The sequence below is a fragment of the Microtus pennsylvanicus genome, chromosome 5 (assembly GCF_037038515.1).
Source record: "Microtus pennsylvanicus isolate mMicPen1 chromosome 5, mMicPen1.hap1, whole genome shotgun sequence".
Taxonomy (NCBI): Eukaryota; Metazoa; Chordata; class Mammalia; order Rodentia; family Cricetidae; genus Microtus; species Microtus pennsylvanicus.
In genome coordinates this window covers 136,865,466-136,880,699 of record NC_134583.1, presented here as the reverse complement: position 1 = coordinate 136,880,699, position 15,234 = coordinate 136,865,466, and the positions used below count along the sequence as shown (strand labels likewise).

The window sequence follows — 15,234 nt, the reverse complement described above, 5'->3', positions numbered from 1 at the left end:
CCGGATGGATCTAGAATCTGCCCGCCCACCTCGAGTGAGCGCACAAAGGCCCGATAGAGCATGCGGGCCGGCAGTGTTGCCTAGTTCCTTGGGGGTGCTCGGCCCGCCCGGGTAAGAGCAGGGGCCAGTGGAAGTGGGTGGAGAAGGGTCCTGTTCTCTCCTGGACCCTGCCCTGCCTTTGTTTCAGAAATCCCTCCAAGTGCCTCCCTGCCCCATCTCCCTACAGGCTGGCCTGGTTCTCAGCACCCAGCGGGCACAGGCTTGATAGCATATCCTGCCCTTAGGACTTGAGCAGTCTTTGCTCTTACTCCCCTTGACTCAAGGGAGTTGAAACCATCTCCTGGTCACAAAAGTGCCGCCTTACAGAGATGCCGTGGCTTGGCAGGATAGGGTACAGATGAACCGCAGACTCCATATACAAACCTTGGCCCGTTGTGGAGATATTAGTGATCCCTGGTGAGGGGGAGGGCTTTGCTCCAGAGGTGGTGTCTATATAGTTGGTACTAGAATGGGCACCCATCAGCTCGTTCATCCCTTCCTTGGACTCCATGCCAGGTTTTTGTGGCTTTTAGATCCAAGACAAGAATAGGTCTAAACTTTTGTTGGGGTGGGGGGTGTCTCGTTTGCGTTGAATAAAGTTGAGAAGGGACCTAGTTACAAGATACCAGTAGCATCCTGCCCCCCTAGTTATGACACCCGAAGTGTCTTCAGATGTCAGTCTGAGAATAAAGGGATTTAGCAACACAGGTCACTACCAAACCAGATTCTGCCTGAATTCAGAGTGGACTGTGGGGAAATGGGTTTCGTACCTTTTTCTCACGCAAGTCTCATGAGTCTGACATGGTAGCTCCTGGCTCTTGCTCTTCTTTATACTCACAACTCTGTCTGTTTCGTGGCTGTGTATGCATATGGTTTTATTAGATCGGTGAGTGGGTGGGCGGATGGATGGAAGGGTGGTCGGTGGGGGTGTCTCTGGAAGTGGGACACTCATAGGTGGAGATCTGCAATGAGCGTGAAAGGCAATGAGCCCCTGGTATCAGGTCTCAGGGTTATAACTAACTCTGTCAACTAGCTGTGGGTGTGCCGGTGTCTCTACCTCTCAGTCTCAGCGCCCGACGACGTCATTGTTTTTACACTCAAGAACTCTTGAGTGCCCTAAGTCCTTGAGACAGGAACTCAAGACCATTTCACGCCCCTTTCTCTTCACTGGCAGAGTAAAATGGAGTCTCCTGAGACCTTCATGAGAAAATTGCCCATCACACCAGGATACAGTGGTAAGTGGTATTCATAACAACGGTTCTGGTCCCTGGCTTGTTTTGGTCCTTGTCTGTGTCTGTGTTACGAGACATGCCTTGCAGACAGAGCTTATGTAGGGAGTTTTACTGGGAGATGGGAAGGGAGAAGGGAGAGAGAAAGGGAGCACAGAGTGGCCTTGTGGGGGGAGGGGGGAGAGAAGGAGAGAGAGAGAGAGAGAGAGAGAGAGAGAGAGAGAGAGAGAGAGGAAGAAGGAGGAGGAGGAGGAAGAGGAGGAGGAGGAGGAGGAGGAGGAGGACCAGGAAGAGAACTAGAAGGAAGAGGAGGAGGAGGAGGAAGAGGAGGAGGAAGGCATAGGTGGAGTTTCGCCTTTTAAAGGTGCAGGATACTGCCTGCCTTGCGCCTAGGGGTGACCCCCTCTGCCAGGTCCTCAAGGGTCGGGGCCAGCTGTGCCTGGATGCTCACAAACTGGGCCAGTGTAAGCACCGCAGCTTCTAAGACACAGTGAGAGGACCCAGTGCTGCAGGAAGGTTACAGCTAGTCCTGGATAACCGAGAAGAAACACTTAGGCCAAATCCTTCAGGAGTTCCTACCGGAAGCATTTCACATCTGCTGGGTGGCTTGTAGATCAGGATAGACATTTTTATAGACAAAGGTGGATAAGTTAGGCCTCTGTCCTTCCCAAGTTGTGCTTTTTCAAGTCTCCCACAAAGGTGGTTCTTACTTTTTCATTCCTTCCCATGCCTCCTAAAGGGAGACTGGCCACCTCCCCTGTCGAGGTCACAGCCTTGGAAGGCCTATGTCTAGGAAACACTTTCATCTTTGACAAACAACGACAGTTGGTCCCCATTTCTTTTTTCTTTTTATTTATTTTACATCACCAACTGCATTTTCCCCTCCCTCCTATTCCTTTCCCTTCTTCCCCTTCACCCTCCCCCCACAACCCACTCCTCCTCTGTTTCTGTTCAGAAAGGGGCAGCCCTCCCATGAGTGCCAACAAAGCCTGGCAAAGCAAGTTGTGATATGACTAAACACCTCCCTTGTATTAAGGTTGGGCAAGGCAACCCTGTATGAGAAATAGGTTCCCAAGAGCCAGCTAAAGTGTTAGGGACAGCCCCTGCTTCCATTGTTAGGAGTCTCACAAGTAGACCAAGCTACACAAGTGTCACATATATGTAGAGGCCCTACTTAAGTCAGTCCCGTGTTAGTGTTGGTCTCTATTTCTAAAGGCTCTTTCTTCTCAGGCTTCTGAGAACTGTGAACGTCCCTATAACTGACATGCTCAGTGGGCTCTCAGTTTTCATACATAGGGGCTATGCATGAAAACATTGCAAGGCTTCCCAGGTTCACCCTGGCCCCACTAGCTAGATAAGAGAATGTGCTTTGGAGTCTGACAGTTCAGATTTGCTTCTCACCTCCCTTTTCCCACTGTCTACAAGACTGCGAATAACCGTCCTTATACAAGGGATCAATTCTATACAATGGCAGCTGGCCCCAACACTGAGTTTTCAAATGCATATTTGTAGGTCTGAGTGTCTCCAGCCTTACCTCCCCCCCCCCCCCCCCCCCGCATAAAGGACACTTTGGCTTTAGGGACAGCTTAAATGTGGAATGATCTTGTGTTTAGCTCATTAATTCTGTTTTCTAAGGCTACATTTCCCCAGAAGACCATGCTCATAGGTATCAGGATTAGGGACTTGGATATGTCTGTTTGGGGTTACCATGCACCGTATCATATTGGGTACTCTCTATAGTCATGGTGATAATTCATGAAGCCAGTATATGCATGCTTCACTCACTGAGATGTCTGTATAACTAGGTATGTGTCATGTTTGTGCATACACATACATAAACGTATAGATCAAAGTAGGCCTTGGTGGTTGAGACGCACTACAAAAAGGGCCTTCAGTTTCTGTGGCCCTCTCCATGACATCACATGATAGACATGACAATGTTGATCATCCAGGGGTTGGGGAAATAGTCTAGAGTTCCTTGCTGCTGTGACTGAGAACCTGATGAAGGAGAAGATACTTATTTTGGCAACAGTTTGATCTACAACCCATCATGGTCGCGAAGACCCAGTAGCGGAGGCTCGTGGATGGGACTCCTTATGTTTGGATGGACCAGGATTTACCAGCCTTTTTCTTTAAGGCCACCAACCAGCTCCCACATCATGACGTGGAGACTTCTTACTAGTTATGAATGCTCAGCCTTATCTTAGCTCTTATTTTAATCAGTTTCTCTTTATCTACATTTTACCTCAGTTTTTTTTTTTTAAACCTTTCTGTATATCTTACCTTCTTTGTCTCTATGATTGGCTGGCAGCTGCTTGGCTTCTGGCCCCAGGAGTATCCCCCTCTTTCTCCTTCTTCTCTCACTCCTCTTCCTCTTGAGCCTAGATTTCTCCACCTATTTATTCTCTCTGTCTGCCAGCCCCTTCTATCCCTCTCTGGCCTAGCCTAGCTATTGGCTGTTCAGCTTTTATTAGACCAATCAGGTGCCTCAGGCAGGCAAAGTGAAACAGCAACACAGCATTAAACAAATGTAGCATAAACAAACATGATGCACCTTTACATAGTTAAATACGCCACAACACAGGAAGCAGGGAGAGGACAGGAAGTGGTGCTGGACTATAAACCTTAAAGCCCTCCTCCAGCCCACTTCCTTCCTCCAGCCAGGCCCCACCTCCTAATGTTTCCACAATCCCATGGGACCAAGTTTCAAACTCATGAGCCTGTGGGGACACTTTTACATTCAAACCATAGCAGATGAGGGGTCTGTGACTTCAGTCCTGTCCAGGTCAGTCTGTTAGATTCTCCTAGAAGGTGCTTTCTTGTGGGTGCAGCTCTTGGAGCTGCTACATTCAGCTCCAAAGCCAGGTTTTCTTTCTTAAGCAACAAAGGCAAAAAAACAAAAAACAAAACCAAAAAAACCACCAAAAACAAAAACAACGAGCTTCAGTACTGTGAGATACTTATTTACTGTTCACGTAACGCTAAGTTCTTAACCAGTTTTCCTCATCTGTTCTTTTAAAAATGGTTTTATTGTGACAATATTATAGTACTTAGGATTCCGCATCCTGTTTGAATAAATAGTCATGTTTTTATCGTTTCTAATTGTAATGATTACATGTTATTTTGTGGGAAATGGTGAAAATTGTCCTAGGGGTGGGTCTTGCGGATGATGAATTTACCTTTTTGTGTTACACGTCTCTGCTTTTAATGGGCCTGCAATTTCTCTATGGTCTGGCAAGAAAGATCCCAGATTGCATTTGGGAAGTGTCAAGGAAAATAAGCTTTCTCTCAAAAAAGAAAAAAAGATGGATAATTTCCATTACTCCCCAGACTATCATTTAGGCCCATTAAACGCGTTCCCCATTTGCTGTTCAGCCTGACACGGGGGCTTTGCCAGCAAAGTGTGTGGCTGTCATCTCCTTTGTCAGAGTGGACCTTCCCTCCCCAGCGCCAAGGTCATTTTCTGCAGCCTTGGGAGGGCCCAGCCCTGGTGCAAACAACAACACCGTTTGTATTAATGGCCTTTGGAAACATACAGCGTTGGTGGCAGTGGAGGAGAGCCAAGTGCAGGGCGGCTGCGGTGGTGGGTACAGAGGCCGGCTCTCAGCCGGTAGCCAGCGTTGGTGGCAGTGGAGGAGAGCCAAGTGCAGGGCGGCTGCGGTGGTGGGTACAGAGGCCGGCTCTCAGCCGGTAGCTCACTAGGGCTGTGATTCCCTCTCAGGCTTCATACCATGGCTCAGTTGCCAAGGAAGCCCCACCGAGGACCAAATGAATCATTGTGTGAAAGCCTTCCAGGAGAGGACGCAGAGATACAGGGAGCAGCAGCAGGAACTGAACTGCTGTGTGGCTCGCAACCCGGTCCTGAAGCCCATCTGCTCCGAGGACACAGTGCTGTGGACGCTGCATGAGTATGCCAAGAAGTATCACCCCCTGACTCTAGGTACGGCCTCCCCCGCATCAGCTTCTCTCAGCCCTGGTCCAGTGAGATCCCAGCAGGCCGTTGTACAGCCAGGAAGAGCACCTAACCAAGCATAGTGGATGTAGCCGAGAAGGGACCCATCTCTGGCAGTTGGGGGAGGCTGGCATCCCCCTCAGAACCCTAGACAAGTCCCAGTGGACTTTGAGCATCAGCTTGTAAATCGGTGGCTGCCCCTTTGGGAGTTTTCTCTGAGCTGGACTTCATTGTTCTCTGAGCAGACACAATAGCCCTGTGAGGATGGGACTGCCATTCCCGGTGAGAGGCCTTTAGAGATGCTCCCGTTAGGCTCCAGGAGGGCTCCCGGGGATCATGGCAAGGGTGCTGACTTCTGTCCTAGGTTTGAATCCAGCTTTAGGTACTAATTCTGCAGGAAGAGACTTCACATTGAATGCTGGATGACGCAGCACTAATTTAATGTGTCTTGGACCTGGATTATGTGTATATCTAAAGGGCTATAGGAAAAGTCATGCAGGGTCTGGGAATGGTTCAGTTTGTAGCATACTCACTGCGCATGCGTGAAGCCCTGTTTGCTTCCTCCCCAAAGCCCGTGTAAATAAACCAGGTATTGTGGTACATGGCTGTACTCTCGGTAGATCTCAGGGGCTTGTTGGCCGATTAGAATGGCTGAATTGGTTTTTAGAATCACTGAGATATCCAGCCTCACAAAAACAAGGCAAGGGTAACAAAAGAAGACATTTGGTGTAGACCTCTGGCCTCTACAAGTACATGGGTGCACTGTGGTATGCTCACATGTGCACAGACAACACACACATACACACACACTAGGCTGATAGCCTTTCTTGTTAATACTAAATTATTTAAGGACGTATCCAAAATAGATGATCATTTATATGCTTGCAGAGCTTTAAAATATTACAGATGTGACAAAGACTCCCTTGCCCAAGTTTTAGAATTTAGCTCATCACTACAGTTACTTGCTATGTGTCCCAAAGCAAACTGCTTTACCCCCCTGTCTCCTGTGCAGAGAGAGATGGACTGAGTGTCCCCTAGGGTGCCATTCAGCTTTGAATTCTGGGACTTGGGGGCCTCATTTGACTCTTCAGCACCCGCGTTCACCCTGCCAGTCAGTGTCAGCACCAGGACCTGATGGCGCTAAGTGTGTCCTGGACCTACACCTCCTGACTAGGTCTCAGGACTTGCCCGGGAAGTATCCAGGGCTACTGAAAGCATGAAATGAGATATCTACCAGAGGGAAGCCCTTTCCAGGACGGCTGGCTCACAGCTGGAGATCTCTGTGTGGCCTGGGGGTTTCTTGGGTTAACTGTTTATATGCCAGGGAGCTTGGGAGTGCTTCCCACTGGGCTACTCTGAAATCCTCAGGACCCCTGCTGTCTCCTTGCAGAATGCAAGAATGTGAAAAAACCACTGGCCGAGCCCCCCATCCCTGGCTGGGCAGGCTTCTTACCCAGAGCCAGGGTCACGGAATTTGGCTGTGCCACAAGGCATACCATCATGGCCAGAAAGTGCTACGAGGACTTCCTGGAACTGGTGGAGCAGGCCAAGAGGGCGCGACGGAAACCTTATGATCAGTAAGTGTGGCTGGCATTATCTGTGAGCTGCAGGGTGGAAGGAGCAGAGGGGGTGGGAGCAGGGGAGCGGGGCTCGCCCCACCCCAGCACTGCTACTGACCCGGTGTGTAGAGTGTGCACATTTGTCATGGCAGGGCCTTCCTGTGGCAAACATGCTCTGCACCGTGCCCTCCAGCTGCGCCATGGGTATTCTATGCTGGGAGCAGAAGGACAGACAGAACTGTCTGTCTCAGGATTGGCCTAAGACTCAAGCTGCTAAAGGAAGCCAGGCATGGTGGTGCACACCTTTAATCCCAGCAGAGGGCAGGCAGATCTCTGTGGGATCAGGGCCTGATCTACATACTGAGTTCCAGGACAGCCAGGGCTACATGGACCCAGTCTCAAATCAATCAATCAATCTATCAATCAATAAAAAAAAAATCAAACAACCACAAAATATGAGGGTGATGATTGGTTATAGCCTCTAGTGCCCCAGGGTTGATTTGGTAGATCGGCCCTGCTAGGCAGCTGTGCACCCCCCCCCCCCCGGAAGTTTGCTTGGTTGAAGAGGACAGCCTTCCCCCACTAGAGGAGGACTGATCTGCTGTGCTCCCGTCTAGAACCTCCAACCAGGCTCTCAAGATGCTAAAAGGGAGGGAGCTGGCAGGGACCCTGGAGCACCCTCATGTCTCAGTTTACCGTCTGTGAAACGGGGATGGTAATTCTGAACGCTGGGGTGGATTGTAAGGATTAGAACAAACACGTGGTGCTTGCTCGGGACCTGTATGCTATACCTCCTACTATAAGGAGTAACTTCATGCTTTCTGCTTACTTTAGAATATATGGTGTGAGCTCCGCACAGCCTTCTGATGAGTCTCCAAAAGTCTCACAGCACCACGGTCCCCCACCTGGATACCAAGACTCCTCCGTGCCAGGTAAGCTAGTGAGGCACTGATTCCTTCTGACCTCCTTGCTTAGCTGGGTCACCTGTGTGCCGCTCATATGGAGGCTTTCTCTTCCAGGTCAAACATCCCCAGGTGAGGACTTCCGATCTCCTGGAACCTGTGGCTGTGCTCAGTGGTCCAGTCTGTCATGCAGCAGGAATGTGTATGGGGAACCCCCATCCTCAGCAAGGAAATTTGCAGAGGGATAGAATCCCGCCTCCTCCCAAAGAGATGTGAGCCTTAAGGGAGTTCAGAAGCCTGCTATGTTTGCATCAGAACTAGCCCTTCACACTCTTTGAGCAATGAGGAGATTTCATAATAATTCTTTAACCACTATCTGTGCCCTAAGTGACTGGCAATGTCACCCATGACCATCTTTGAATAGAGAATTACCTCTCAACATGATAAGTTTTTTCTGTTTTGGGGAGGGTGAAAGTTAACGGTAATTTTCAATATGTTGACCTAGTAAAGGGCCCATTCCAGGGCTGTCTCCTCCTAACACCAAGGTAACCTTGTGTAGCTGAGTCAGGCTCTTCTCCAAAAGCCTAACCAATCCTTCTAACCAGTCTGTCAGTCAACATGGGTCCTGGGGTAGCCTGTCCCCCAACCTTGGTACAGAAATCCTACTTCAACCCCAGTTTTCTATAATCCAAGTCCCCAGGGTGTCACTTGAGGCTTCTCTCCTGCCCACCAGTTCCTGAATAACCATTCAGAGACTTAATATTAATTTTAATTATTTGGCCAATGGCTTAGGCTTATTTCTGGCTAGCTCTTATGTTTGAATGAACCCATTTCTACTAGTTTATATTTACCATGAGGCTCCTGGCTTGTTACCTCACATCTTGCTTCTCCCACAGCTGCTGGCCTTTTCCTGGTTGCGCCTTCTTTCTCCATGTATCTTTGCTTGGGTTTCCTGCCTGGCTCTATTCTGCCCGGCCACAGGTCAAAGCATCTTCTTTACTAACTAATGGCTATAAAACATATTGACATCATACAAAGAGACATCCCACATCACCAGGGAGATTTCAGCTGGCAAACCTCGGCTATGTGAGATTACCAGGGATGTTTAAACACAGCACCCAGCTGGGTGGCTTCACCACACAGGAAGTCCAAATCTGTAGGTTTCAGTCGCTGGGACCAAATACCTAAAAAGCAACTCAAAGGTGGAAGGATTTATTGTGGCCACAGTTCAGGGGTTCAGCGTTCATCATGGTGGGGAAGGCATGGCAGGCGGGAACATGAGGTGGTCAGACACATTGCATTGTCAGTCAGAAATAGACAGGAAACAGCCAGGCTACATTAAATCTCAAGGCCCTCCCTAAGGTGACGCACTTCCTCCAGTGAGGCTCCACCCCTAAATGCTCTGCAGCGGTCCAAAATAGCGCCACCCTGTGGGGACAGTGTTCACACACAGGAGCCTGTGGAGGATGCCTCGCATTCAAACCATGCAGCGGATCTTGAGTCTCTGTCTTCTGGTCACGTGCCATTCTTCCCGTGTGTTTGTAGGTTCACTGCCTCTTGGGAACACTGGCCACACTGGCATAGGAGTCCACTGTGCTGCATCCCGATGTCATCCTAACTAGACAAACCTGCAGGACCCTGTTTTTAAAGTCAGTCGTATTCTGAGGTCCCTGTGTTTAAGGGACACAGTTCAGTCAGTCAGATTAGCTTCCTGCGTCTTTCCTGTGGCAGGTCAGGTGTCTGATCTCATGTGGCGGTTGTCGGTAGGCAGAAGAAATCAGAGGGAGCTCTGAGTGGACAGATCTGTCCATGGGCATCAAAACACTTGCAAACCCACCGAACCCACAGAGACAGCTTTTTCTGGGAGCTCCTCACACAGCAAGGTCATCCTTGCTGCACAGTGCTTAGTTGAATTCTCTGGGGGGTGGGGATAGAAGAGCATCCAGGTGCTAGGGGAGAGTTTCTGGATTGGTTTAAGGTATTTTAGGGCCAGAGAGATGATGGCTCAGTGGATAAAGGCTCCTGCTGTCAAGCCTGATGTCTTAAGTCCAGTCCCTGGGACCCATATATGGAAGGAGAAAAGCATCCTCCATAGGTTGTCACCTCTAACCATCACAAGTGTGCCGTGACACACGTGTGCCTGAATACATAAAAAATTAAAAATATATTGGAGTTTTTGTTTAAGGAAAAAAGAAAGCCATGTCTCAGCAGAAGGCAACTGGCATTCTCTCAGAGGGATGAAGGAACATTCCAGGATCAGTCAAGATGCTTCCAGGTTCTTAAGGAGTGACCACAACCCACACAGGACCCAGGAGGCAGGTCCCCCAGCTGCCTGGAGGTATGGGACCCAGCCCTCTGCCTCTCTGTCAGCCGCTCTCGTCACTAGACAGGCTGAACAAGAAAAATGGGAGTGGGAGGGTGTTTACTTGGCCCTTCTCAGGGCACACAGTTTGCAGGTAGGTGTGTTGGGCTAGCAGGGTCTTTTCCGTAAAGTGAAGGGGTTGACAAACTGGCATATTTCTCACCTCCTGTGTCAATATTTAATTTCTTGGCTAATTCATTTTGCAATAACTTTTAAAAAATGGCTGAAACTTGAACCCTTAAGACCCCAGTGGAGGGGTAATGAGGTAGAAACTGTTCATCTCGTCAACGGTCTGTTCTTTTCCAGGTCACGGGCACCACGTTCAGGGTACAGGGCTGTGATTCCCTTTGTCTTCTCAGTTCTGCTTTGAAATTCTTTTCCTTAGTCCTCATCCTTTCTGTTTCTCCCTAGCCTATAATTTCCATGAGTTTCTGTCGCCCGGGAGGGGTGTATAAAGGTGATTTTTGCCTTGCAGCAAATTATCGTTATTATCACAGGCTGCATCCGTAATGAGCTCATTCTTGCTACTAAAAACAATTCCATTACCTGAGGATGAAAAACGAATCCCTGGGCCAACCAGGCCTTTTGTCAGGATAGCTTGGGCTTTGTGGCAATTAAAGTTGTCTTCTTAGGGGTCACCTTTGCTTTCTGTACAGAAATTGATAGCCCTCCTTTATGTTGGTATAGGGGGAACACCATTGGCCCCTGTCCCTGCTACAGGGCCCACAGTGGTGACCAGCTGCCTGTAAACTCCTCACAAAGCTCTCAGCCATGACGTAGCTTTGACTTTGCTCAAGCAGCGTTGTGTGTGATGTAGGCCGCAGGTCTCCAGAGTTCACATCTCAGCTTTTTGTTTCTGCATGCATGACCCATGGACTCACTCCCTAAACTCTCCGAGGACCACACTCCTAATCTGTGAACTGAAGATCATGCAAGAACCTTTTAGCATCCATATGATACTAAGAGACCAGCCAGGTGTGGGACTGTGGTTTGATACACAGCCCTGTTATACTTTCCTTGTCGGTGAGGTCAACTTTTTTAAAAAGTTTATTTTCTCTTACAGTTCAAGAGGGTGTAATATACCTTGATCAGGAAGACAGTGGCTGCAGGAACAGAAGGCAGCTGGTGATGTCACCCCCACAGTGGGCAGAGAGTGTTCAGTTCAGGACGTCAACCCATGGAATAATATCCAGAGTGGGTCTTCCTACATCACTTAACCCAGTCTGGAAACTCTCACAGGCATGCCTAGAGGTGTGTCTCCTAGATTAGTTTAGATGCTGCCAAGCTGACAATATAAAAACAATTACACTCATAAAACAGAGCAAGACAAAGCCAACCAAAATCCCAGCATAGACAGTCACATGGTACTGCCGGAAAGTAGGTAGGTCAGAGCACTGAGCCCCTGATGTCTCCCTGTGGTCTGTGATCTCCTCCTCGGCCATTGCCACAGTGAACAACTCCTAAAGAGCCATGGACTCACCCTGGGTCGCCTCAAGGAGGCAGCAGGGGAGAGGGGAGAGAGGGGAATGCAAGAGTGTACAAGGGTGATGGAGCCTGCTCCGGGGTTTGGGCGGCCACGGCTGGCTGCGGCCACGGCTGGCTTCAGGCCTTGCATTGCCTGATGGTTTCCAGGAGAAAACAACCACTTCAAGCTCCTGTCTTCTGTTATGAAAATGATCAGCCTGCCTTCCTTGTGAGGTTGTTTTGGAAGATTCGGTGAAACGATGGGCTTAGCGTGGTTTTCACAGTTTGCAGGTGTTAAGTTCATATGTGCAGCCCGTCATGTATAACCATTGCTAAAAGAACAAGGGCAGACAACATGGGAAGCTGAATGAAGACAGACGCCTCACCTTGTGCAAGCTGGCCTGAAACTCCCCACTTGCTTAGAGTGCCGTGTGTGTGTGTGTGTGTGTGTGTGTGTGTGTGTGTGTGTTAATGCAATTGTCGACTGATTGGCTAGGTATTTCTAGCGAGCAAGCCAGTAAGAAGCTTTACTCCATGTGCCCGCCTCTGGGTTCCTGCTCAAGTTCCTTCCCTGACTCCCTCACTGATGAGTTGTGAGTAAAGTGTAAGCTGGAATAAACCCTTTCCTCTCCAAGTTGCTTTTGGCCAGAGTGTTTACCACAGAAAGAAAACCAGAATAGGTCCAGACAATGCATATTATAGGCTTCATGGGCCATAAGGACGTTCATAACTACTCCTGCCCTCAGTGGGAGAATAGCCAGTGTGTAACTAAATGGATGACTGATGTGTTTCAATAAAACTTTATTGACAGTCACTGAAATTTTAAGGTTTTACAGTTTTTATGTATCATAAAATGCCATTTGTATTTTGAATTTCTAAGAAACAATTAAACTGTGACTGCCATTCCTAGCAAGGGAGAAGAAAAAGAGCAGGGGCTAGAACCCTGACTCCAGCCTCTGCTGTACGCCACAAATTAAGCCAAAAGCATGGTGCTAGCCAGACTCCGGTTGTGCTTTATTTGCTGCGGTGTGGGCCAAGCAAGCACCGCTGAGAGACAACTCACTGGAAGATTCCAGAAACATAGCCTCCTGCAGCTAGCGCTCTGAGAACACAGCCTAAAACCATGGCCAAAAGACAGGAGGACAAAGACCAATGTGGAGCTTGTATTAGCCAAGAGAAAGCCTACGGTGGCTTGAGAGAAGGCAGAAACAAAGGCCCAGGAGAGGCTTTTTATACCCTGCATTAAAGTTAAAATCTAATTTAGATGAAAATGGAGGCACAGAAATGAAAAGTGTGTGTGACCAGCCATGCAGCCGTATGCCCTCTAACGATGGCTTTACAAAAACACATTCCCTCGGCATGGAAAAAAAAAGAGGATAGTTCTCTTTTTTCTGCAATTTGATTTCGTTGTTTTTGCAAATTGCTTTAGCTTTGTGACGAGTACAAACTCCATTTCTGATCTGCAGCAAACAAAAATAGAGCATTAAAGTGTTTAAGGTTCAATCAAAGGCTTGCTGCGTGCGGCACGATATTAAAATAACAGAAAAATCAATTCCGTTTTTTTATTTTGAACGTGATTTGTCGCAAAGAGCATTCTAATAGATAACGCTGATTATATGGTAGCAAATGTAATTTATATATACCGAGCGCTACGCCTTTGTCGGTCGTCATTAAGGAATTTGACACGTATGCAGAAGGACAATAAATGTCAGCTGAAATACATACCAGCCAGATAGAAACGGGATGCTGAAATGAGCCACGCTGGTGCACACTATACTTAGACGTAATAATATGTAGTCTAAAGTAGCTTGGGTTTTCAAACAAGAACTCTTTTTATGTTGTCATTTAAAATATCTCATATTTCTGAAGGTCAGGAATAAATGGCACTATTAGCATTAAAAGCTAGTAAAAGATATCCATTTAACATAACAGTTTACGAAATAGCTTTGTAAAGTATTCATTTCTCCCCCACCCTATGGAGGCTGAGAAGACGTGATGAAGATGCCGCATTCTCTGTGGGTGACTTTACTTTGCACCTTTGCTGCTGTTAACATCTTCATTCAGTCAAATCTTGATGGAATTATGTGCCTTGAGCCTGGGAGAGTGGGGAAATACAGTTGTCTACACGCTGTGGCCTTGGCTGCTCTGGCAGTGCAGTTACAGGGATGTTAGTGTCAGAGGTGAGGATAAAGGGTTTTCTGTGGCTGACATGGGTCTAGGGAGCTTTAGCAATAGCAGCTGATAAATCAGAATCTCTGGGGGAGGCAGCCATTGGTTGCCTTTTACCTTCCATAGTTGCTGAACTGCAAATATAGTAACAAAGTTGATCTAGTGGGCTCCTGCAACCCTGTCGGCCATTCTCTTTATTTCCTCTTTTTCTTAGAAGTTAAACTACAAAGAAACTTCCCTAGCAGCTACCTGGAGTGATCAAAAATGAATCTTCTCATCATCTTTATATCAACATCCTTTGTAAATAGATAAGGTATTGTTGGTCTCTTAACAGGGTTCTAAGTGGCTTTCCTGGCTGTCTTGATATTTTGAGTAGCATGGCTAGTGGATAGGAATATTTTAGGAGGAGTGAAATATGCAAAGCCCCCAAGCCCGCGTGGCGGCTTCTCGGCACCGCTTGCGTTCTCCCCTGGATTGGGTGGCTCTACCCATTTTGGTATATATGGATCCTAGTTGGTTATTTTTGTTTGAAAAAGTTAAGTTTTGCATAATCTGATGAGTGAACTCTCATTTTGGTCTGATTTGCATTCCTCTGATTCCCCGAGTGAGGTGGAATCGCCAGCGTCTGTCCCGTAGCTCCCCTTGATATGCTTTCAATGTGGGTTGTCCTCGAGACAGTGGAACCCTGGTGCCCTTGGTGGATGCTGAGGGTCTGTATGAGATGAGACCTTCCGGAAGCAGATCGCACCAGGAGGACACTGCTGTGGGAAGGGACTGATTGTCCTCACAAGGGTGTGAGTCGGGGCTCAGGGACGGGTCATTTCTCAGGAGGATAGGTTGGTATAGTCAGTCTGAGTTGGTGCTTCTTTTGTTTCTGCGCACACCCAGTTGTCCCCCACGCCGTGACACAGCCCTTGCCACCCAGCCACCAGAATTGTGAGACGAGAAATAAGCTTTTTGTGGTTGTGGTTCAGCATCAGGTTGTTTTCATTGTTTGTTTCAATAGTAACAGACGACAGCAGCCTCTCTGTGGGCTCACGTCCTTTGTCCATTTTCCATTGTAGTTAGTTTTCTTCTATTTGTGGCATCTGAATACTCGACCTTGGTTGTGCCTACTTGAAACACCTTCTCTGAGGCTGAACTTGACTTTCTTGTATGATTTTGACTCTCTGTTACTCTGAAGTAAAGCTCATGTCAACCAGTACCTCTTGCCTCGTGGACTGGCTGCTGGTTACGTGCTGGGTGCTGTGGTTATGTGGTTTACTTGTGTGCTGTAGTGACTTAATCATGACTGCTGCCCTTGTGCAAGGGCTGTGACACGGAGCCAGCGCAGAACGACTGAAAAGCTTTATCCCCACTGTTAAGATCTGTAGGGGCTGGAGAGATGTCTCCGTGGTTAAGAGACCTGGGTTTGGTTCCCATCACCCATACTGGGCAGCTCATAACTACTTGTAATTCTTCAATGAGCGCGCGCGCGCACACACACACACACACACACACACACACACACCACAGACACACAGATGCACACATAACCTAAAGAAATAGAGTAAGGTTT

The 15,234-nt window shown here is 48.2% G+C and overlaps 1 protein-coding gene across 1 annotated transcript; it reads left to right on the top strand.

The window, feature by feature from the left end:
* The first annotated feature begins 1,216 nt into the window (after positions 1–1,216).
* Positions 1,217–7,929, top strand: Spmip5 (sperm microtubule inner protein 5). Its single transcript, XM_075975129.1, has 5 exons — positions 1,217–1,274; positions 4,990–5,208; positions 6,611–6,797; positions 7,614–7,711; positions 7,799–7,929. The coding sequence occupies exons 1-5, from the start codon at positions 1,220–1,222 to the stop codon at positions 7,927–7,929; spliced, it is 690 nt and encodes a 229-aa protein (XP_075831244.1). The 5' UTR covers positions 1,217–1,219.
* The last annotated feature ends 7,305 nt before the right edge of the window (positions 7,930–15,234 follow it).